The 25,223-nt window shown below is 50.6% G+C and overlaps 3 protein-coding genes across 3 annotated transcripts; all 3 read right to left on the bottom strand.

Moving 5' to 3' along the window:
• Positions 1-11,837: 11,837 nt before the first annotated feature.
• Positions 11,838-13,030, bottom strand: LAJ45_11337 (uncharacterized protein; the record flags this gene model as incomplete). Its single annotated transcript, XM_046120846.1, has 2 exons — positions 11,838-12,481; positions 12,556-13,030. The coding sequence occupies 2 exons, from the start codon at positions 13,028-13,030 to the stop codon at positions 11,838-11,840; spliced, it is 1,119 nt and encodes a 372-aa protein (XP_045965980.1).
• A 214-nt stretch (positions 13,031-13,244) lies between these two features.
• On the bottom strand, positions 13,245-15,268 carry LAJ45_11336 (uncharacterized protein; the record flags this gene model as incomplete). Its single annotated transcript, XM_046120845.1, has 12 exons — positions 13,245-13,277; positions 13,358-13,387; positions 13,443-13,474; positions 13,529-13,600; positions 13,668-13,702; positions 13,862-14,067; positions 14,118-14,135; positions 14,197-14,292; positions 14,353-14,529; positions 14,899-15,060; positions 15,114-15,167; positions 15,221-15,268. 12 exons carry the CDS (start codon positions 15,266-15,268, stop codon positions 13,245-13,247), a joined length of 963 nt encoding a protein of 320 aa, XP_045965979.1.
• A 1,564-nt stretch (positions 15,269-16,832) lies between these two features.
• On the bottom strand, positions 16,833-25,207 carry LAJ45_11335 (uncharacterized protein; the record flags this gene model as incomplete). The annotated part of the gene is made up of 8 exons (XM_046120844.1): positions 16,833-17,268; positions 17,335-17,556; positions 17,652-18,165; positions 18,239-18,565; positions 18,623-20,720; positions 20,774-20,872; positions 21,018-22,618; positions 22,771-25,207. The coding sequence occupies 8 exons, from the start codon at positions 25,205-25,207 to the stop codon at positions 16,833-16,835; spliced, it is 7,734 nt and encodes a 2,577-aa protein (XP_045965978.1).
• Positions 25,208-25,223: the final 16 nt, after the last annotated feature.

Genomic DNA, 25,223 nt, shown 5'->3' with positions numbered 1-25,223 from the left:
TGGGTTCGAGACGGTGGGTTCGGTACCATGGAGGCATCGATCGTGGTACCCGCCGGGTGAATGGCGGTGCCGGGAGTGAACCAGGACAGGTCGCCAAGACTCACAGGGAGTTACCCTACCCAACAGCCCACAACCACCATCTACGCCCCTGGCATCACGACCACGACCCCCTGTACCCACATACCTGACGATGGGGGTGGACTCGGGGCGTCCTGTTCGACCCATAGGCACGGAATCGGGAATTGTTGGGCGACGGTTCTTGGCCAACCTCGAAATCCGGTCCGAGATTGCCCTACCAGAGTGCAACAATACACAAATCTGTATTTGATGGGAGTTGACATTTGTATTTGGGTGGTTAGGGTTATGAGTAGTAATCTGGAATTGAAATTCAGAAATGTGTATTTGGTGGAGATTGAAGCTGGGCTGTGGGTAGTTAGGGTTACGAGCATCCCTCTCGAATGTTAATACAGAAATCTGTATTTGATGGGGGTTGACATTTGTATTTGGGTAGTTAGGCTTATGAGTAGTAATCTGGAATTGAAATTCAGAAATGTGTATTTGGTGGAGATTCGAGCTGGGCTGTTGGTAGTTAGGGTTACGAGCATCTCTCTGGAATGGTAATACAGAAATGTGTATTTGTTGGAGGTTGAAATTGAGTTCAATTTCGGGCGCTGTCATTATCGTTGGCTTGAGCCGGTGCTTTCGGTACCATGCTGGCATCGATCATGGTACCCAACCGGTAAGTGACGACGCCGGAAGTGCTCCAGAACAGCCCGCCAAGACTCACAGGGAGTTACCCTACCCAACAGCCCCCAACCACCACCTACGCCCCTGCCATCACGACCACCACCCCCGGTACCTAAATATTTGACGATGGCGATGGACTCGGGGCGGCCTATTTAATCGGTAAGCACGGAATTGGGAATTGTGGGGCGACGGTTCCCAGGCAACCTCAAAATCCTGTCCGACATTCTCCTACTAGAAAATCCTCCTCCGGTATCACCTCAATAGTTATCAACTTTGTATCTCGTATCTATTACGGTCAGAATTTAGAATACCAATCGCATTACCGGCATCTAGAGGAATCATACTTTTTCTCGAAAGTGATCTTTGATTACCTTCGAGGTGGCCTCCTGTTCCTATTTATTTCCCCTCTTCTCAGTGTTCCTCATCCAATTGAACGTTTCTACTCGAGTTTGGATATCAGCTCGGCAATCCCGCATAGCCATAGGAGTTTCCAGCATTGCTTCCAAGGCACTCATCATATCTATGAAGTCATCAGGCCATAGTTACTCACAAGAGTTTCATTCTGTGAGTCAAGATTATCAGACTTCAAGTAACTACTTGTCGACTTTATCAGCAAGCTCAACAAACCCTGTAAAGTGTCTCCTGTGTCTCCAGAGAATTAAAATCTGTTTTGAGGTCTCAGGGGAACCTCAGGAGGCCCAGGGGACTGTTGGGAGACACATGAAAATGTACAATCTTGTTGATGTATGCCTGATCACTGTACTAGATCGCCATCGATATCAGGCAGGAAAGGGTAGGGTTTATCCGCTCTTGGAATTCGGTATCCCTAACCCATCGCATTCTTACCCTATTGAAGTATTTAAAATACAATATATCAATAATTCCTGGAACAACTGCTCACAGAGTGCTTTCCAATTGCCTCCCTACGCGGTGAAGAACGGTATGTCCGATAAGTGCAAGACGACTCTCTGTTTTGACAGCGTATCGAGGAAAATTCAACATAGTGCGTAGAAGAGGTATACCCATGTGGATAAATAAGTGCAGAGAGCCTAGACTGTGAGGGTATTGGGGGTGCTCTCTGGAATGCCAGGGGTGCTCTCTGGGATGCCGGGAGTGCTCACTAGAATGCATTCTGGCTGAGTGCTAGAGTGTGTGCTACTCTCCTTTGTTTACGTATTACCTTCGTGCCCCATCGAGTTCCTCTCTGAATTGTTAAGCACTAATACTGAGATGTTAAAAAGTATCAATGGGCAAGATAGAATCGAACCTGTACCACATCCACCGATACGTCGGAAGAAGCAATGACCTCTGCTACCATGTCAGTTGGTCTCCTCTGAGCATTGCCCAGTGCTCTTGCAGTGGTTGGTTGAACTTTATGAGGTCTCTTTCCAACAGTCTGAAACCTCCGGATGGAAGATTGAGTGGAGGGTTTGAGGTTCATCCTCCAGTTCATCCTCATCCCCCTAAGAGATCTCGTGGTCGTTCTCTGGAGCATCATCATAGTCTTAGTGGCTAGTATCAACTATGTCTTCCACTTCAGGCATCTAAATTACCCCAGGCTCCCCCTGTGCTTCAAAATTGTCAGTATTATCCTCGGGGAAATGAAATTCTAACCTCCGAGAACTTCTCCTCCCAGTTGAGGTTTCGGAAGAACCGAGAAGGCCTTTCCGAGTTATTTGGGTAACATTTGTTGATTGACCAGTTCGAGTAATGGCTGGCAGTGGGGTCAATGGTCGGTAAGACATCTCATACTCATCAGTCTCTCCATCTTCTTCAGGTCATATTGGGAGTCATGGGCGCTTTGGTACAGGAGGTGCTATACTGAAGGAGTGCTTGGTGGGAGCCATTTTGATGACTGGTAGGAATATCTGCCGTGCCCGAGAAGCACTCGCGATATCTTCAATTAGAAATCAATTCTTGGCGAGAAAATTCGCTTTGCCTATTCTCTTACGGCAGGGATCATTTGATGTTACCATTACTTCCGCACTAGACCAAATCATTTATCATCACTCGTTTTACTGCAATTTCTGAAGCGGTACCGAGTGCTTTGAGAACAATCTAGGAATTTGATTCGACTTTGAAACAATAGTAATGCAATTACTACCTGGACTAATCTAACCTAATCTAAACTAAACTAATCTAATCTAATCCAATTTTATCAAATATATATTATCCATTGATATACAAAGGGAAATTCAAAACACCAAATTGTACCGCACTTCAGCAGCTATCGGGATTGCCCATAGAGTAATTCTAACAATTATTAAAAGATTGGTGACAATTCCGCAGGAAAGAAAGTTAGAGACTCTACCAAAGGGAACTAATGATGTCCACCACCATCACCATCACCTCCACTACCATCTCCATCACTTTAAGCACCAGCAGCTGTGAGTGCGTCACCAGATCTCTTAGCTGCTATCCTGGCAGGTATACAGATCGTCCCCTGTAAGAAGTTTGGGTCAACAACCCAGACACCCAAAGTGTTTGGGGAAACGGCCCATGCTAAGCAATAGTTCTGTAGCATTTAAACTGATGATATTGTAAACCGGATTCCCTTGACTTGATGCTTGATGGCCCCCTCAAGTCGTCGCAGAATCCTACCCTATTTATACTTGTTGGAACTTCTGCCAAGGCCCGCTCTCTAATACTAACTGATACAAAGATAATAGAATAAGATAAGACTCCCGAAGATAACCCAGATAGAAAAGCGTCCCCGCATAGTTCCGTCCTTCATTCTGGTTCCGATACGTAACCATGAACCTTGCAATTGTCAGTAATCGAGCTGCATCATACTATTGTCCCCGACCTACTTCCTTAAGTAGAACAGCCTACAGCCGTAAGCTCCGCTTCCTATTCTATTTCGGGTAAGACACCCAATAGTAAGTGTGCCGTTACAATAGTATAATACTAGTATGGTAAAACCGCGTGCCCCCATACTACCCGATACCTTTCGATGCTTGTCCTTCCATTACCCGACTGTCCTCGAATGACAACCAATCACTCGTATTTCCCACTGTCAAGACTCTCTAGAACAATGTTCCGTAATTCCTGTAACACAAAGGATACTACCGAATGTATTTGGGGCTAAATCATCAATAGCATCCTGCTTTCTATCGCGATCGCTAACCAGAGTCTGACTTAGCCTTTTATTACTGGAATCAGTTCTAGGCATATATATCCTCAGTCTTTTGGCATTAATCCGGTGCTTTCCCTGCTCGTAATCCGATCTGTCTGCAGGAATATCGATCATGATATAATCATCTTCTTCAACGTAAGGGAAAGCCGGATTGAACAGAGGGGATTCCGCATCACCCAGGTTAAAATCCGCACCTGCTCTTTGGAGGACCGCCAATATCTTCAGAGGCTTGGTATTCATGTTCTTCAATCAACCTTTGAGCTCCTCTGAATGTGTAATTTGTACCTCAACCGGCCAACCAAGAGGAACAACTACCGGGGAGATTTTCTCAATTACCACCCAGATAGTCCTGACTGCTCTGCTGGGTATGGTGTGCTTCAGGATCGAATTGCATAAGTGGGGGAAAGCTATTTTGGTCGAAATTCCGATGAAAGAAGGTTCGTTCAGGTGATAATTCCAGGCATAAGCAAACGGTGATACAAGGATGAAGACTGCCCTACACCATTGGGGTCCACTACGGTAACCATTATGGAAGATCACACTAGTTCCGGGAGTGTGCAAGCTCATTTCCTTTGCGATAGAGTCTTTCAGCTGCCTGACCACCGCCGTCATTATCATCAATACTATAAGCGTCAACCTCTTTCACCTGATAGTTTCCCTGTCCCAATGATAACTTATCCTTCATACCAACATTCACGATGAGACACTGTGGAGTACTCGACAGTGCTCTATTGGCATCGGCGTCACGCGCAATTCGAATTGTCACAAAACTATTAATGGAGTGCAGGTTCATTAAGTGAAGGGATCGGGCATGAAACGCAGCCAATCCGGGGGTGTTTTTATTGACCCAACCTATATTTTGCATTTCCATTTTTAGGACGTTGCGGATGCTGGTGTACAGTTTAGATAGCTTGAGTAGACCTAAAGTCATATTCGCTTCAGTTGCTTAAGTCATGTTAAATGTCCTCGAGCTCGAGAATATCTGTTGAACATTCGGGAATCTCTTTTGGACAATCGGGGATGTCTCTTGAACAATCGGCGATAGCTCAAGTCTAATTCATCATTTTCATACTGGTGAAGGATGGGCTACTAGTTTGGATGGACTTGCACTATAAAATACCTGAGAGGGGTGTCGGGGCGTAAATGTAGAGGTCGCCAGTGCGAGAGCCTTCAGTGGAGCAATGACCGGTGCTGGTGAGGGAGTAGTAGCGCCTCCTGAGGCTGTCAAGTAGCTTGTTGCTGGGTCTATTATTGGGCCTGTTATTGTTGGCCCTGTTGAGCGGACTGCACTAGACTTGAACCGAGTGAGAACTTGACTTGAGATTATGATCTTCCAGGCAATGTTCTTTCGAGGAGCACTAGGGGATGTTGATGGGATTGCACTAACCCGAAGTATGGTCTTCCATACAAGAGGTTCTGGGGAAGAACTGATATGTTCTGAGGAAGGAGTAGCTACTGATGCTAGTGGGCATCTTGCTGGACGTGTTGCTAGGTCTTGATCGTCACTTATGTATGATTCACAGAGTTCGGACCTAAAGTCAGAAAAAGAGCTGGGATAAGTTAGGGTTACTCCGTATTTACTTGGAAAGATCCCTTCAGTGTCCGGTGGAACTAGGTTAATACTTGGCAGAGTCTGGGGTTCAGTCCGCATTGGTGGAGGTCCACGGTCTTGTTTCCGGCTCTTGTCGATCAGGGTGAACCCGGAAAGCAGTGGTAATGGCCTCGAGAAATTAACCCCGCTGTCAATAATAGGTACTTTTAGTTTATTGCGGGCGGCCTCGATTTCTGTTTTGTATTTGAGGACTTTGGTAGCTGCGGTTGTGAATATTGTTTCTGGAATATACTTATCTTTGATCATTTTCTAATTGGCGATGACATGGCAGTTAGGATCTTGGATTTTGGAGTTGATTTGGGTTCTGACATCGGGGGCCGATTATCGGATCCCTGCTTGTCTCGATAACGAGTTCCCTTTTGATTTTTGTGAATTCTGATTTAAACAGTAGGTCACCTTTAGCTTTTTGTTTCTGCTTGTTGGTGACTATTTTGAATTCAGTGCCTTTATTTTGGGTAGTGGTGACAGGGTGTGATTCGTGTTCATTGCTGAATTAGGTTGGCCATTGGGCACAAATATTTCAAGTTTCTTGCCTTTATCTGATGGGGTAGTCGGCCTGCAGCTGGGGCTGGGGGGGCTATGATCGGTCTGGGGTTGTTGGAATGTTTCTGTTGAGTCTGGTTAATTGAGGAAGTTTGGTGTTGTAGTCGGTGGAGTGTCTCGTTTATTTTGCCAAGTTTCTTGATTATTTCGAACATCTGTTTTGCTGAGATGTCGAAGGTGTGTTTCAGAGCCCCATTTTGTTGGAAGATGTGTTCCTTGCTGGCAGTGTTATCGCAGTTGATCTGGTTGGTGTTTTGTTTGATCGGTTCAATAGCGATGGTGAGGGTATTACTAACTACCCACAACATATAGTTCAGACCTATTCTGGCGTTTGATTCCTGGAGGAGAATCATTGAGTATTGGTAGTCATATCGGGGTGTGTATTGTTCATTGTATGGGGTGTGTTCTGTGAAGGTGAAGAATGATTCATTGTTCAGTTGGATTTGTTCGATGATACCAGATTGAGTTGATTGAGTTTGTTTGGTTTCGGCGAAACGTGGGGGGGCAAAAATTCTCGATGTGTAATGCTGAAATGTGTATTTGTTGAATGTTGAATCTGTATTGTGGGTACTTAGGGTTCGAGCGTCCCTCTCGAAGGATAATAGAGAAATCTGTATTTAGTAGAGGTTGACACTGGTATGTGAGTAGTTAGGGTTACGAGTGGCAATCTGGAATTGTAATTCAGAAATCTGTTTTTGGTGGAAGTTGAAGCTGGATTGTGAGGAGCTAGGGTTATGAGCGTCCCTCTCGAAATGTAATGCTCAAATGTTTATTTGTTGGAGGTTGAAGCTGAGTTGTGGGTAGTTAGGGTCCGAGGTACGCCAGATGATATGAAAGGATTTCTTACCTACCTACTGAGACTTGGATACCCCACAATGATAGCTTTGTGTCCTTTTATTAAGTGATATTTTGGTAATATATCTAGATGCAAAGTAAACTCTTAGCATCTCCATACTAGTATTTTTGCCCCGGTTAACGTTTTTCATAAGTAATTTTTTCTTTGCCAACAGGATAACGCGCTAAAAATTAAATCGAGGAGAACAGCATTTCCACCAACAGTCACACAAGAACAGCAACGATACAAAATACAGATTGTCGGTCATATACTGTCAGTTACATATTGTTTTAGAAGTATTCTAAATAGTGCGGTTTGGGATTGAAATCCGAATTAGTTTGAGAAAAGACATCTGTGGCAAAGAGTAAGATTCGGCTAATGACGTAAACAGGATGTAAGAATCAGGATTGTTTCAACGTGGTAACCTATAAGTCACAATCCGAATCAGGTTAAGAAAACCCAGAAGAGATTAGGAGTGGGATTCGCCCGATGAGGTCGCCAAGACTCAAAAGGAGTTACCCTACCCAAAAGCCCCCAACCATCACCTACGCCTCTGCCATCACGACCACGACCCCCAATAACCAAATATTTGACGATGGTGATTGACTCGGGACGGACTATTTAATCTATAGGCACGGAATCGGGAATTGTGGAGCGACGGTTCCCAGGTAACCTCAAAATGCTGTCAGACATTGCCTTACTAGACTGCAACAATACACAATATGGAATGTCGTCATGGATCATCACTCACATATTGGGTTTCAAGTATTGCGAATATCATGGTCTGAGATTGAAATCCGAATTACTGTTAGAAAACACACCCGGGCGGTAAGCTGCAGATCAGAATCCGAGTCGGTGTAAAAAAACACACTGGGGTCAACGAGTGGGAGTCGCCCGATTCGGTACTCCGAAGGTCAGAATCTGAAATTCATGTATTCTATCGACGCGGAGGATGGGGAAATGCGGCATCGTTAAGATCCGAACGCCGTCATAATCATGGGCTCGTAACAATACATTCAATATCATGCAGGCATCGATCGTGATACCTGACCGGTGAGTGGTGGTGCCTGAAGTGCACCAGGACAGGTCGCCAAGACTCATAGGGAGTTACTATACCCAACAGCCCTCAACTACCACCCATGCCCCTAACATCACCATCACGACCCCCTGTACCGACTTATTTGACGATGGCGATGGACTCGGGCATCCTATTTAACCAGTATTCACAGAATCGGGAATTGTGGGGCGACAGTTACCGGGCAACCTCAAAATACTGTCCACCATTACACTACCGGATCTCGAGATGCTACTGCTGAGGAGCTCCTTTAGAGTGCCCTTGGCATCCCAGATATGGATGGCAAGTTCAGCTTTGCAGCCTTCTGCAGCTGCAACAGTGCTCTGATCGAGATGTTTCCCTGCTTTAGGCCCACTGCCTGCCAGATTGTATAGAACCGTATGCTGGCCCCCCATCAGCAAACACTTGATCCCACCGCTCATACTGGAACAGCAGATATGCAATCATGATACGCAGAATGCACACTTCAAGTCCGCTCATGGATCGCACGCACTAATTGTGGTAGCGTAATTTCTATAGTAAGGGGAACGGAGAATCTCGGAAGGGATTATTGATTGGTGGTCTACGCTTGTAGCGTGAAATGTGTTGTGTGTACCCTACAGTACAATTTTCGAAAGAGTGTTTACCTGTCCTGAAATAGTGCCCTATTTTACACCCATGGGAGAATGTCACAAAAGAATAGTGTGCCAGGAGGGATGACTTATCTTTACCCTCGATAAGAGATAATCCTTACTGTTTCACAGAATAAAAAATGTAAAATTCAGTATGGATTGAACCCGTATATATATATGAGGTTCCACACACCTTCTCTATGACATTACGAATCAGATATAGCTACTCGTTGAATTGAGCCATTTTGTATGTCAGTGAGGATATTTACCTCTGCCTGGAGGTAATCATAGCTCTACTCTAGCCAAATTATCAAGCTTGAGCCAGCACAAGCTTTACTTTCCTCTGGGGATAGATAAACAGGAAACCTTTAAAGAGGCCGATATTACCCCGTTTCACCCCCAGTTAACCGGCGGTGGTAGATCATTTACGTACCTACTCTCGGGATATTCTACTGTAGGATGTATGTGAATTACACATCGTATCTATATTGGAATGTCCTCGGTCCCATCCTGTTTAAAAATTACCGTTTGAGCAGATTATATGCCTTTCTGGTGGGGTGACCTTAGTGTCAGGCTCAGCGCTGACTCTGCCAGAGCTGCCGGACAGTCCTAATCCTGCCAGCGCCGCCTCTGCTGGAGCTGCCGTCCAGTCGTGAGTTTACTAGTGCTGATTCGGCAAGAGGTGCCGTCCGCTCGTAATCCTGCCAGTGCTGAGACAGAAGAAACCAGCCCGAAATAATTTCGTGAGTAACCCGAGCACGGCACCGAGCTCGACACCGAAGAGAGCACCGAGCACCCAATCCTTCACCCAAATCGACAATTAATTAGACTCCAAATAGAGTGAATAATTGAGCACCTAATCGAGCAGCAAATCGAGACTAGGTAGGAGGTAGTCGCGGGGGCAGGCAGGCAGGCAGGCGCGGCACATCATTCAGCACCGAATCCAGCACCTAATCGAGCGCCTCTGCAGGTAGGTACTCGCGCAGACAGCAAATATCTATTAGGGATAATTGAATAAAGACGGTCTCGCGTACCGCATGTTGCTCCGGGGGAGGTACCATTCGCTATATCAATTGTCTAATCGCCACCATGACGTGATTTGACTAGCAAGAAAGTGGTCAGACATGTTCTCATACCGTCAAAATATCCTCTAAAGTATACTCCCTGGGCTCCCTGACCTCCGTGACCTCCATGTCTGAACAGAAAATCTCATTTTTGGGGAACCGAGTGTCTCCATCTAAAGGTTGTAAGAAATCATTGATAATTAAGAATTGGGCAGCACTTAGATTAACGATATATGGACACTGTTAAATAAGAGCCCTTGATCTACTCGAAATTGTTAGATAACATCACCTTCTGCTGAAGAATCGAACTGATGGTCCTCATTGGTGCAAGATACGTAGGAGTCCCCGCCAGAATGGCGGGTTTACTTCCACCCCGGAAATAGCAGGTTTTGAGGTCGAAATCTCGCAAACCACAAAGCCCCGCAAAAGAAAAACCCCTTACAAATGGCGCCCTCCCTTACGCCTTCAGAAATAGCAACCTCTCCTGCGCCATCACCTCCACCTCCGCCGCCGCCACTACTAGCACCTCCGCCACCTCCGCCACCGCCTGCACCGCCTGCACCGCCTGCAGCAGCAGCAGCAGCAGCGCCTAACTAGACGCCCCTTTTGACGCCCAAAGGGCTCCAATTTCAACGCCCAATTGGACTGCTAAGCAGCACCGAATCGGGCACCTAATTGCATTAAATCGACGCCTAAATAGACGTCTAATTCAAAGCCTAATTCAAAGCGTATTTCGACGCCGATTTTGACGCCCAATTGCACCAAACCGCAGGGCCAATGCGAGTCCCAGCAGGTGACCCGGCGAAAGCGAGTGATACTATGTGACAGGGTGAGGCGAGTAATATTTCATAATTCAAAGTGTTTTTTTTCGTTTCTGATTAGGGTTAATAGGATGATATGAGGGCGCGAGTGTGCGTCGAGAAAAGTGTCCAGATTACTGTACCGTAGTCAGGGCCGGAATAGAGTTAGAGGACCCTCCGCACAGCACCTTGTCGCCCTGGGTCGCAGTATGTCACCCATATTTAACGGGTCATGGGGGATCACTCGCATTCCGGGTCACCGGCTATCACTCACCTCACCGCTGCAATTTGGTTCAATTAGGTGCTACTGCACGCGCTGGCAGCAGCGGATGTAGTGGAGGCGGCGGTGGAGGTAGTGATGTAGGTGGAGGCGGTGCTGTTTGCGGAGGCATTAGTCTAGGTGCTGCAGGTACAGTGCCTGCAGGCGTGCAAATAGTTGTCAATTTAGGTGCCTAAATAGGTGGAGGGGGAGGCGGCGGTGGGGGTCGAGGTGGACTAGGTGTGTTTACTGGGTGTGTCGACTGGGTGTGTGGACTGGCTGCAAAGGAAGAAGTGGTTTTCTGGGGCGGAAATCTATCGGGCGTTATGGCAGGGCGCAACTAAACGTAGCGTTAGGGTCAGGAATCCCTTTCCGCCCTAATTTCCTAAACGTTCTACGTCACGGTTTTACGGGAATATTAATCATCTAGTGATCGAGTGAGTATTTATTCCCTTTCAAGGCGTGCATGTGACACGAACAAATGTAAAAGCAACCACATTTAGTCAACATATCTCTGTTTGCAACAAGTAGTGTGATCCACGAGGCCGCTCGAGGCGCATATACCTAGATGCCTCGAGGTGCCTCTGCCTTTTAGAGGGTATGCCTTCTCTGCTCGAGCAAGGAGAGACAATACCTCGAGGTGTTCGAGGTATTCGAGGTAAATATGGGCTATTTATAGGCCCAATATAAAACAATGTCTCGGCCCCAACACTGCAAAGTCCTCCGAGAATTCAACTGGAATTTACTGGACTGATATTCATGAAGTACTTCTGAGATCACTCTTCAATGAACAAATACTATTAATGGTATGATTACCTAAACCTCGGGCAGCTCGAGCATGCATACCTCGTAGACACCGCGCCTTGAGCTGCCTCGAGCGGAAGTTCCTCGTGGACCACCCTAGCGACAAGCTCTGTGTCTAAAACCTTCTTTCGCCTGATTTTGTCCTGCAGTGACGTCCTACCACAAATATAGCCCGCACAAGCATCAACATCAATCCACACCTTCCTAGAGTAGTAGCCTTCTTGTCGACTTATTGCCCATCTCGAACCTCGCATGCGGTCGCCTCCGGCCATTGATGAATCAGAGCCAGGGGTTACTATCCCCACCGGCCTGTTGGAGCAGCTTACTTGTCGACGTATTTCTGTACTTGAATTAAACTTCCCGTGCTGTCATGCCTCTGATGGGACATGCTTGGACATTCACTTGTGCACCAGCCACAAGTACCAGCTTCACTATCGACTCGTTGTTGCTCTCGGATGCAGCTTGCAGAGCTGTCCTACCGCCAAATGAGTACGGCTCAGCATTGACATCTGCACCGTCCCGCAGTAGAAGCTCCACCATGGACACGTTACCGCTTAGGGCTGCGAGCTGCAGCGCCGTCGCTGGGCATTCCGGGAAGGCTCTAGCATTGACATTCGTACCAGCCAGAAATAGCGTCGGTAAAACCCACCTGTTGACCCACGTCGCTCGCAGTGTCGTCCTGCCATCACGGACGGACAGGCCGGCATTGACATCCGCACCGGCCTGTACTAGCAGCTTCACCATCGTGAAGTTATCGATTGCAGCTGCGAATTGCAGCTCCGTTCTTTTATTCCTGTAGGAAGGTTTGGTATTGACATCAGGACCGAACTCGAGTAGCATATTTACAACCGACTCGTTGTTGCTCTCGCATGCCGCCTGCAGAGCCGTCCTGCCATTACTGCCGGGCGGGTCAGCATTGACATCTGCACCGGCCTGTAGTAGCAGCTTCACAGTTGACTTGCTACCGACTCCAGCTGCAAGCTGTAGTGCCGTCCCTGGGCCCTCCGGAAGGGGCTTGTATTGACATTCGCACCAGCTGCAAGTAGCAGCTGTACAAACGACTCATTACCGGCCTCAGATGCGACCTGCCGTACCGTCCGACCATCCACCCCGGCCTCCAAAGGTGGCCCATGCTCCAACAACACCACTACACCTTCTACAAACCCGCTGTTTATAGATCTCACAAGGCCTAAGAGCAAAATACCCTGGCCTTCTAGGCACTGAACATATCCTCCTCGAACAAGAATCCTTAACATATGTTGTCGTTCACAATCAATGGCAGACTCTAGAGCAGGACGCGAGTGCCTAGGGGGCTTTTTGTACCGCATTACATTGTGCGTCACGAGGAACTCTATAATCTCAGGCTGATCCTTCTCTGTCAGAAGTTTTAGGGTGATACTATCGCTGAATTCAGGATGATTGTAGAATGAATCAGGGCTTCCGCCATGGCTGAAAAGTAACTTGACAATCTCAAGATGATGACCAGGAATGGCCAAATGAAGTGGGAAGAAGCCTTCACATCCGGACGATCTATATTGCCACATTCCTGTAAGAGCAGGAACTTGACAATATGTAAGGCACCCGCATCAGCAGCCAGGTTTAACGAGGTATAAAGGTCATAGTCACTGTCTACCACCCCTTTCAGTTCGAGGAGCAGCTCAGCTACCCTCGTGTATACACATCTCATTGTCCAACACAATAATGATCTCCCTTGAGATTGGCAAGGAGGGTTGGACGGTTGTTGTGGTGGCGAAATGTTCAGGGCCTTTGCAGCGTTAAAGAGTCTGCTGGCTAGGCATTCGTTCCTATTGCCTGAGTCGGGCTGGTCCTGTATCACTTGCCTGAATCGTTCAAATATGTCGGGAACGTACCGTTTCAATGCAAAGAGCAAGGCTATCCCCCTGAGGGCAGGTGCTCTTCATTGCGTCGGTGGGATCGAGAGATATACTCACGAACCGATTCCCAAAGGATGAACGTATATAATGCATCTGGTTGATTTAGTGATCTTTTATGCGAGATCTTAGGTTTGAATAAAAGCTAACCTATTCCGCTTGAGAACGCCAATGACTGGTCACCCGGATACAACTTGATAATTTTCTCTTCAGCTATAAGCTCTGTGCTTGCGAGTGGTAGAAAATTAGAATAATGAGCAGGTAGAAAACAGGGGATAAGGCATAATACTATCAGATGTAGCGATAATTATCCAACTCTGATCTCTAATTATAATATGCGCTGCTTGATCTCTTTTATGAGCCACAAATAGCATAACAGATGGTGTCGGCGTTCCCGAAGGGCCAGCCTGATAGCGGCCAAGCCCAGAGGAGCCGGATCAACTCATCTAAAGCTATAATAACAGTAGCAACGGCCCCCCATACCCCTGAAATAGAACTCGTTCCTCTGCGGTTTCCCACTTGCGATATTGGTTGTCCGACCCTGCAGAGGTTTTATCGCTATGCCTAAGTTGGAAGGAAGGAGCCCGCGTGAGACCCTCCCATATATTCAGGTCACAGGTCTCTATTTCTGAAAAGCTGGGCTTTGTAAATCCCGAAGACTCCAACAGCTCAAGCTCGCTTGTTACAGCCTAACAGATTTCAGCAGGAGAGCTCAATGTGCCCTGTATTCGAAAATTACATCCAACCTCTGCCAAGACTAGCGCATCACCCTGAATACCTGTGTCAATGAGATTAAGCTGTGGGTGTATCCGAATGACATCAAGCAAGATCCAAGAAGCCTTAATCAGGTCGGTATATAATTGCTTCGCGGGGAGAGAACCCGGACGGTGGTTGGCTAGCAACTCGCTCTGAGCCTATTGTCACAAAGTACATTCAGATGCGCACGGTTAGAATCTCCCTTTGGGCGAGACTACCCCCACCAGCCACCACCTCCCCGCCTGGATCCATTCCTCGGCCCCGATTGCAGACCACCGGTGGTTCTGCAACTCGGCATTTGTCATGAAACAAGCCGTAATGAATGTTGCCTTGAATGCTCCGCCCGAGAGAGCGGAGATGGTCGGAGAGGTGGGACTACGTGATTTTGAAGGCTTCTATCCGCTTGGTTTCGAAATGTCCTAATCAAAGCATCAATTTGACTAAAACGTCTCTCCAGTCTCGCATTTGAAGCCTCCATCCGTTGAAGGGATGAGGTTGATATATATCAGCAACCGCGATCCGCGATTGGGGGGCAGCAGAGTGCTTACTTCCCACAAGATACTAAGAGAAGGTTGATCATGCCATTGTGATAGACTAACTAAAGTTAAACAATCTCAGGGCCTATTAAGCTCAAAGACTCTGTGACAGAGGTACAACGCTGTTAGCACAACTGAGGTCGATGGTAACTTGAGGAATGGGGGTACCGCGAATCAACGTTGGGAGAAAAGGGGACACTTCAAGAATTCAGAAGCCGCCTAACGTACCTTATTTCGCAATGCATCCAGATCCGGTGACTCAAGTGCCCACTTTACCCTATCCCATATTTTCTTCGAGGCAGGGTTTTTCACGAGCTTTTCGTACTTTTTAGCCACCTTCTCCAACTCTTTAAAGTTTCCTCCACTCGAACGATCATTTCTTTCACCATCCTAATACGATCTTCGCCTGAGTTACATAGGGTCGACTCTGGGTCTTGTGATACCTCTTCAAGGAGTTTGATAGCTTGCGACAAGGTTGTCAACTCGTGCACAAGGAGCTGAAACCCATGAGGAGCACCTCTAACAATACCATAGCAGGTGCGGTATAGACCCCAAGCAAGTTTGGAAACTGCGATAAAGTCGCCGACGCCGAATACATGATGAGAGTCAGGAAAATTCTAATTTCTTGTATAATAAATTGTCGCGGGTTGAGAGAGGTGTAGAGAGAAGAGGGGTAATTATGCGGGGCTGAACTGTGATCTTGCCGGCTATGCTCTGATTTGCGCCGTAAAGGCGTAAGATCTATTCCACGCTCCTGCTGCGTTTAACAAATCAACCAGAAAGAACCAAACGGGCAGGCGTATGGCTGCAAACACCTTGAGCTCTTATGACCCTGTAAATCAATCAGCAAAGCCGTGGGTAAAGGCATCATTGGTAAAGGTGTATCTAGATACATCAGTAAAGTCGTAGTTAGGGAAATTGGGCGATTTTACTAACCACTTTCCATACCTATTTAGCAGCGATTTCATATCATTTAGGGTAAGGGGGAATAAACTTGACCGCCTCCACTTGTGGTCGCTTGCGGTTGCTTTACTTCATGGGTACACTGGGTTGGCAACACAATCGATCATATTGATCAAGGGAAACACCCGAATGGCGAGAGTTTAATTACCAAAACAGAACTCCCTCTACATCCCAATTGAACACTGCATTTTCTAAATTGTATTCCCAAATGTTACAATCCCATTAACATAATACATACCCTGTTTCAAAGATCAAGTATCTTGTGAGTCTAACAAAGACTTCACCGGAAAAAGGAATGTTTCCCGGAGGAAATGGAAAAGGGTCTGGAAATGATAAAAGTCGTAGGTAAAAGGGATTACAGGCAGTAAATTCGTAGGTAAAAGTATCCACAGATACATTTACACAAGAGATCGACTGTAAATGTCCTTTTTCGTACCCCTTCCGCGCCCTCCACCACCCTACCTGTATGGGAAAAGGCATTATTCATGAATTTACCGGGGTAGTAGAGAAGCTATAGTATGCGACATTGAATAGAGAGATTGACCCAAATAGAAAGAAAAAGTATTGGCACAAAAAAGATCAGCGTCTACTACTTGCCATACTTTTTATTCTGTCCCATTCCCTATCGAGAGAGTTCTCAAATCCGTTGTGCCAAACCCCTTCGCGGCGCAGTGTCCTCCAGCTGAAAACACCAACGAACTGACAACATCGAACGCAAATAATGAAATCTATAAAGATGATGTGAGTGCACCCATTGCCAGCTCTACTCCGCACTTATTTCCCCTCTCTCACGCACGCCCATACTATCAATACCATGCCACACTTCGCATGTCATGCGCGCAGCATTGTATTTTCCATTTTAGTGATTAGGCATGAGGGCGCCCATAGGTTTATTTACTGCTTTTCTTATGATACTGGGGCAAGTAAAAAGCACAATCGATACCAACACACTGCCCCACTCCCACGTCAGAACATCGACACACAGATGGATATATATATATATAGCCCTCATAACACAATTCCTCATTCCAAAATATAATAATTGCATAAGTAAACCCAAGGCCAATCCAAAGCAGAAACAAGCCCGCACCGTTCCACCCATCTCAACCCCGTAACCACATAATATCCCATATTATGACCCCCAAAAGAAAACCTAGAAAGCAACAGAAATAAAAGAATAAAAAGAATAGAATGACTATTTACACCACCCCACCCTCAACCAGTCCCCTAAAGTGACTTATCCCCACTACCGACTCCCTTCCGGCCGCCAACCACCCCACACCAAACTCTGCCTGTAAACCCCTCGTCCTCCCCTTCCACGAAAACACCCACATCCCATCCTCCCAGCACGAAATCTCATTCTCCGACCCGACCAGCGTAACAACAACATACCCATTCACCGTAACTGAGTTGGGGTGGAACGCCCTGCTCTCTGCGATCAGGGTGTACATACCGTCATAGTGCTCCATCATCCATGTTGGGTTTCTATCCTCCGAGAAGCGCAGCGTCGCACCGCCGAACAACGTGACGCGGGTGTCCCCAGCGGGGGCGGGGGCGGTCACGCGGAGGCGGCACTGCACGATGCTGAAGGTAGTATTTAACGGAAAACGGGCAGTGTTTTTCATCCACATAGTCCTGTTACAAATGTGTTAGTATCATCCTTAGCTGTAAGACGTGAAGAGTAAGAAGGGGTGTACATACCCTCCGACCCCCGACTCCGGAACATTAAACTGCAACTCCTCATCTCTCAACTCCGGCCTCACCTCTGACGCATCATCATCCACCCTCCACGCCGGCGCTTCCTCATTAAATATCACCTCCACCGCCTCCATATCAGTCCTCCACGACGGCTCATCAGAATAAAGATGGAACCCTGTTGGCACCGTCACAACATTCCGAATCTCCATCGCCACCTCCCCAGCCCTATCCAAGCACTGAGCCTGGAACTTGACCGCCTCGAACGGCGCTGCCCCGCGCAAGAGCCTCGTCGCGACGACTCCGTCCTCTAGCACCGTTACTGCCCCTCCTGTTCATAGTAGAACATGATCCTGTGCCACCTGCCGTCTGCTGTGACCGAGGAGTTGCCTTGGTGCTGGAACCCCCCGTTCCGCTCAAAGGTCACCCACGAGACCCTGCCATCAGCATAGCGTAGGAGGAGCGATGTATCGTCGGCGAGCGGCACGGGGGAGTGTAACTTGACTTCCGAGGTCCCCGTGAGCGTGGTCCAGCGGAGGTCGTAGACGATGGCGAAACCGGGCGAAGTAACTACTCCGGGGAGCTTGAGCACTGCCTCTGCCCACTGGTTCCAAACATATTGCGATGAGGACTTTGTAAAAGTGAGCAGGTCAGCGGTGAGGTTTGCTTTGATCCCCTCCTGGCTCGAGACCGCCCATGCTATAGAGGCAGGAACGGGGACCGACGGGGGCAAGTGGTGCGTGATGGTTTTGGATGCGTCACTGGAGTAGACCATCCATCCATCTTGGGGAGGCTCGATAGTAGTCTCGTCATATGTCAGACCGAGAGTAATCGCCCCTATATAATTTCGCACGAACAGTGAGCACCACTCGGACAGGGCCAATGGCAGGAATCCTAAGATATCACTCACCTCCAATCACAACTACAACCTTGACATTAACCTTCTTGTCATCATTGGAATCAATCTCAGTCTCAAATCTTGGAGCAAGGTCGTTTAGCATCTCGGGCTTTGTGTTGGCCGTTTCGATACTGAGCTTCTGTACGTCGACCTCTTCGTTCTCGCGGACGTTGACTACCACCGTAAAGGTACCTTCATCACCATAGTTACCTATATATAGCGGCAGGCCTTCCACCGTGAATGTTGTTGGTGGCGTAGGCTCCTCGACCGCAATAGAGAAGAAAGGCATCCCCGGTACGGGTATGGCCAGAATAAATAGCTTGCACGTGTACGTTCCGACTATATCTAATCAGCTCACCGCACATCACTCGAGGCAAGCGCACCGCGAACACCCACCTTCCACACTAGTCGGAACAGTAAAATGCGCACTCCTCAACCCTAGGTTATCTGTCCCGCTCACCTCCACATCCATAACCTCAACTATCACTGTTTCCGTCATGATTACCATCTTCCCCATAAGCGCCCCCTCACCCACACCCATCCCATGGATCCGCAACTCCGCCACCTCTCCCTGTTTTGCCGCCCCATCCTCCACCTTCGGCGTCGCTGGCACCCTCGCAGGAATAAACTCTGTCAACTGAAACTCCTCGACCGTAACATGTAGGGCCGTCTCCCCGTCATTAGCCGGGTCCGGATAGTGCTCGATCGCATATGTCCCGTCGCCACGGTCGACAATGTCCACCACCGTGTCCGTCTTACTCGTGGCAAGCACCTTATGCCCGCCGGTAAACATGCGGCGGCCGTCAGTGTCGATGGCGACCAGGAGCGCCGTGAACAGCTCGCCGACCTTATCAAGGTTGGAGGTGAGGACACAGCGCTGGGGATCGATGCTTGGCACTGCAGTGGCGGCCGTGGGGACGAGGAAGGGACTGCCAGATACGTGCTGGCCCTTGTAGAGCACCGCAATGATGTTGTCCGTCTCTGGGCGTATGTAGTCGATATGGAGGACCCCATCTCTCACCGTCAGCTCCGCCGGCACGCCGTGCTGTAGCAGAACCTGAAAGTCCGCCTCGTCGTTCTCAACGATTGGAAAGTTCTTACCAGCCTGGTCGAGCCCGCGTACATTGAAGGATGCTGCCCCCGTGAGCCCTGATGACAGACCAGTTCCGTAGCAGCGGGCATTTGTGAGCGCTACAGGTGGGAAAACCATAAACTCGTGGGTCGTGATAATGGCCATGCCCTCCTCATGGACGGTGGTGGGTACATCACAGCAAACCTTCCATCTTCCAGCCTCCTCAAACCTCAGTGACACATCGTAACTCCCGTCGAGGTGGTCTACCAACTGCATGGTTGTGGCCGCCTCGGACGAGTCCCACTTCTTAATCGTCACCGCAAGGTTTGTGGCATTACCGGTGCTCGCGCGGAAGCGCTCGCCAAACTGGTCGTGCGCCTCGATGGTGGCGATATATATCGTTTCCGCATGGTATGGTGGCAGCGGGAGCGTGAAGCCACTTTTATTGGTGGTTGAAACGGCGGCCTCGGCGGTGACCTTGAGAGTGATGGGAGACATGTCCAGCGGGCGTTCGTTAACCAGGATGCGCAGGTCATAGTCCTCTTTCGGGCGGGTGTATTTGAACGTTACATGACCGCTAGCGGCGTCGACAGCGGCGGGCAACTTCAGGTCCTGCCCATCCTCCCCAGCACCCTCCAGGAAGGCCACACAGGTGTCCTCTTCCACTGCCGTCAAGATGGCATTGAACTGGTCGTGCACAACGACCGAGAAGCCCGTTTCCTGATCCGCCACACCGGAGCAAAGGCCCTCCCCGTAGGCGATGGAATACGTCGGATCGCCGGCAGAGTGTACCTCGACGGTGGCTGGCGATCCCTCGATCTCCACGCCGTCGAGCTTCACACTGAGCTGGTACGTGCCCGCAGTAGGCGGCTCAAAGCTCAGCTTGATCGAGTCGTTCAGCCAGTTGACCGCCACCGCCACACCTTCAGGATGCAGCTCCTGCAGCTCAGGTTTTTCATATCCCATCGAGATGGCGAACGCGGCACTGTCCTCCTTGTGGCCAAAGCGTGCCCGTGACGCAGTGTCCTTCGGGAAGATATACGCATAGCCGCGGCGGGAAATGACTGGCCCGTGTGCTTCCAGCCTCGACTGTGGCCCTAGCAGGCTTGGAGTCTCGGTGACGGCGCAGTCAAAGTCGTGTAGGTCCCCGGGCGTGCCGACGCGGATCTGGTAATCCCCCAGGGTAGCCGGGCGGGTATAGGTGCAGGACCAGCCATTCTCGATAGCCGTGAAGCTATTGATGACCGGAACTGCTTTGATGGCTTCCTCATCCCCCAGGATTGTATTCGGTATGATCTGGACCTGGAGCTCCCCCGGCCCGTCTTTCTTCTTGTAATCGACGGGGTAGATGTACAGCTCAACTGTCTCGGATTTGATGCCTACAGTTCGGCCAGGCCCACCAACAACCCATTTCGCCCCTTCCTTGTGGTCCGCGTCTCTGTGGTGCTCGTCTTTCTCCGAGTCGTCGTCGCTACCTCCGCCGCCGCCGCCGCCCCCGCCGCCGCCCCCCCGCTGCCAAAGACGATGGCGAAGGCTGCCCAGACGATACCCGTAGCGGCGCCGAGCGCAATAAGCTGTTCGGACAATCATTGAGATTAGTGTCAGTGACCCACACCCAGTCGTGCATGGATTTGCGTCGAGACACGCAAATAAGGAGGGATATGAGACTGAAAAAAAAAAGAGAGAAAGAAAACAGGCAGGAACAAGAAGGGAACGTACCGCCGGGCCCACCATCTTCGCCACTGCAATTACCGTTCCCACCGTCCTCACAATCTTGAATATGGTCATCACGACATTCTTAACCTTCCTGAATAACTTGAATAGCTTCTTCGCTAGCTCAACTGCTTTCTTGACGTTGATGCCCGCAATCAACAGCGGCCCCTTCGGGATGCCATAGCTCATACTCACGCGCCCACCCAGGAGGCCCAGGTACCCATCCAGACTTCCCGACAGCCGACCTCGCCGCACATAGCTCAGCGTCAGGGAGGGCTCCTTCATACCCACGAGGTCTGGGTACACATCCGACAGGTTCCAGTCCGCACACGAGCCCTTGAAGGTCCCCGTCTTGTTCTTCCACACGAGATCGAGATCTACCTTGACTATGCGCGGGCCAAGGTCGATATCGAGAGCCGCGCCCCCAGCGGTAATCATGTACAGCAGCTCCGTAATGTTGCAACCCCCCAGCGTCGTGACCTGCTCCCTCTCCTTCGTCTGCTTCGACCCATCGCTCATATCCAGTCCCAGGTGCATGCTCTCCTTCTTGGCCGTCAGATCCACCGACACCACTCCATCCCTGCTGGCGCTCTTCTTCACATACAGGTCTCCATGCACACAAAGCTGCAGCTTGGCCCCCCTGCCGATATTCTCCACGCTGACCGACGCATAAACCTTCTGCAGCACGAGCGTCGGCTTGATAATCACCCACTGGAAGCCCTCCGTGGTGCCCACCTGGAGCGCCACACTATCAACCCTGTATCCCCCGCCGTTCTTGAGGAATGTCAGCACCGCCCTCGTCCCCCTGTCTTTGTAATCCTCGACGCCGGTATCGCTGGGGATCGCCGGCGCGGTTCTAACCAACTCCGCGGTCTCCGGGCCCGCGAGTGCCGCCGCGTCAACGGCCGTGACACCCCGCACCTCGAGTGTCACCTTTTCCCCGTTGAGCGTGGCGGTCACCTTGACAGGCGTGCCGTTGATCATGACCTCTCCAACGATGGAGACTTCCTTGTCCCAGCCGCCTGTGGCCTTTGTGAACTTTGCCTTCAGCGTGATTCCAGTGATTTTCGCATGTTCGCCTAGTTCCCAAGCCGGCCTCACGTTGACATCGAGCTCCACGCGGCCGAGGCCCCACGAGGTTTCCCCCTTGTCAGCATCGACAGCCAGCTTAAAGTGGTCTCCGTGTGTGTTCAGAACAGGCGGGAAACCGTTGGGGACAATCTCCGCCGACGAACCCCGCGTGACGAGTGTCGACATGAGATCGGCGGGGGTGCCGGTGGTGACCGTGAACGACAGCTTCTTGGCGTTGGACGAGAACTGAAGTGTCGTGAGGACAGCGAGGGAACTACCGATTTTGAGGTAACCCAGCGCAACAAACGTGACGGCCCGCTTTTCATCGCCGGTCTTTGTGACTATTAGATCGAGGGCTGCGCGCTCTAGGACAATACGGGGGGTGCTGGTGATGGTCCATGCGTTTGAGGTGGAGAGCGAGAATGTCAGTGATTCGAGAGAGAACTTGCCGCCAGCGACCTTTTTTACGCGGGCTGTGACGGCAAGATCGGTGCTTGTTGTGTTGGTGAGTGAGTTGGGTTGGATGGGGTAGTTGTCTGATTCCCACCGTGTGGATTAGTTTACTGTCTGTGAATAAACAAAAAAGGGGGGTGGTGGTGTCATGATCCCCATGGACTCGGAGTGTCAATGATCGATATGACGACAAATCACCACATCGACCACCAATAACAGAAAAATGGACACTTACCTGGAATCGTCCCGTCTGTCTCGTTCTTCTCCGGGGTGACCTTCCCCAACACCCCCGTCTCCGTCAGCGCCTTTGGCGACGGCACCACCGGCTTATCCTCCCCAGCAGCAGTCTCTTTGACCAGTGTCACCGCAACCGCCATCGATGTTTCCTTCACGTCATGCTTTGCCAGGGCCAGAAACTGAACACGATAGGTCCCATTCGCCCTGACTGCGCCAAATAGCTCAGCAGCCCAGTCATACCCCCCCTCAATACCCTTGCGTCGCTCCACGAGCACGTTCAGATGCGCGTCCGTGAGCTCCAGCCCCTCCCAGATCTGCCATGTGCCCCCGACGGCGACATTCACCTTGACCTGCCTAAGGCGTGTCTTGCGCTGCGCCTCGTCGCCCTCCGTGTCCTTGGCGAACTTGACGAGCACTCTTGCCTTGGCGTTCTTTACCACCTCATCCGGCTTTCCTGGGAAGCTTCCGACGTCCCACCCGGCGCTGTCCGGCTCCGTTGTACCTTCGCCGCAGAACTTCTGATCGCTGATGAGGTCTGTTGGTTTGACGCCGAGGGAGCCCTCGGGCTCGTAGTCGACTGAGAAGCCGAGCCAGAAGGCGGTATCGGTCTTGTCCTTCATCCCAGCGGCAAAGGCGAACAGCTTGATGTCTTGACCGATGGTAGCCGAGCCATAAACGTATCCGGAGATGTTGCGCTTGGCCTTGTCCCGGGGCTCCTTGACGTCGAACATGATGCCGCAGTGTGTAATTTTCAGATTCTCGGTGACCTGCCAGTCCACGTTGTGGTTGGCTTCGAATCGTGCACGAGTGAGCGTGGTCGACGTGAACTGGAGCAGGAGGCCGCGGTCCTTGCCTTCGGTGGGAGAGGCGACGTCGGAGAGGTGGAGTGGGCACTCTGTAGTGACGGGGTGCTTGTCGGCTGAATCTGCGAGTAGGTCTGGCATATCCTCCTCCTCCTCCTCGACCCCGCCCTCATTCTCGGGCAGAGTCAGGAGAGAGGGGTCAGCGGCGAGAGCAGTCAGCTGGCCGTAGCCATCGTCAGGTAGAGTTCCCTTGATCGTCACAAGGTCTGTGTTTGAATCGTAGCTTATCGACACGGGGATGATGAACTGGCCTTCCCGCATTGACATAGTCGCGCCCACCCAGCCCTTGAACACCCATTTATTCTCTGTTCCCGACCCTGATTCCTCCCTCCTCGCTGTGAGTGCTCTGCTCTCTCCACTCTCGCTGCTCTCCCCGCTCTCTGTGGCTGGCCCTCTTGTCACCAGCAGGGCAAAGGCGATATCCTGAACCGCGAACCCGTCCACAACCTCCCACACGAAGCCCGACAGCTCTACCTTCACCGCCACGTTCTTGATTCCCCACCCGCTTCCAGTGGCTGCCGCGCCCTTCTCAATCCTCACGACCGCTTCCGCTGCTGCCGACGTCCCCTCCAGACAGTCCTCGACATCCGGGAGGTCCGGCGGCACTCCCGTAACCTTCCCGGCCGCCTCCTCGCCCACAAGCTCACTAATCAGCTTCTTCGCACTCACGCCGCGCCGCGCCTCGACGCGCACCGTCACCTCTGCGCTATTCTCCGCCGCCGCTCCAGCACCGCCCACATTGATGTTGAGCTTCCCAACCACCGTGGCCACCGCCTGGCCAATCTCCATCTTGCCCGACACCTTCGCCGCATACTCCCAATCACTTTGCGCGGTGGTCCGCCACGCCCGCAGATCCACACTGGCATTGGTGACCTTCAGGCGCTCGATAGGCGCCCATTCGAACCTCGCCGCAACCGACACCCGCACCTCCTTCACGAAATAGGTCCCGTCCGTCGTGCGCAGCACCGTCACCTTTGCAAACAGCGCGCCCTGCGTCGCCGACGGGTTCCGGAGGGCCCCCGCCACATCCTTATCCAGCCCGCCAATCACGGGTCCAAGCCCCAAGTCAGTGTCGTCGCCCGCCAGCGCCTCGGCCACATCTTCCGGCGTTGCCAGGTCTTCAGCGGCCAGCACCGCGACCGACAATGTGAACTCTGTCGGCGCGTCCTTGCGCAGGTCCGGGAGCTCGCCCTTTACGCTGAGAAGGCAGCCCGCGACCGTTGCGTTTGCGGTGAGCGACGCGGAGAGAGAGCGGTTAATGCTCTCACTGCCATAGTAGGCGTCGACAGAGAGCTCAACAGAGTTAAGCGTAAAGCCTGGGACAATCTCCCAGTCGGTGGATAGCTGGGCGATGAGATGGCCGGAGACATTGTATGTTAGTCTTCTGGAGGCGGACGTCTTTACCTTGTGATCGTCTCCGTCGCCGCCGGCTTCCTCGTCGCTGTCGTCGTCGTCGTGGTTGCCGATGGGGAACGATATTTTGGCTTGGGCCTTGTCGAGGAGGCTGCCCATTGCTGTCTTGATAGCGTCGTCGTCGGCGGCCCCGGCGGTGGTGCCGGTGGTTGTTGACATGGTGGTGATTGATTGG

The sequence above is a fragment of the Morchella importuna genome (assembly GCF_003444635.1).
Source record: "Morchella importuna strain M04M26 chromosome Unknown Morimp01GS064, whole genome shotgun sequence".
Taxonomy (NCBI): Eukaryota; Fungi; Ascomycota; class Pezizomycetes; order Pezizales; family Morchellaceae; genus Morchella; species Morchella importuna.
Note: the sequence above shows the minus strand (reverse complement) of the source record. Positions and strands in the feature narration are given on the sequence as shown.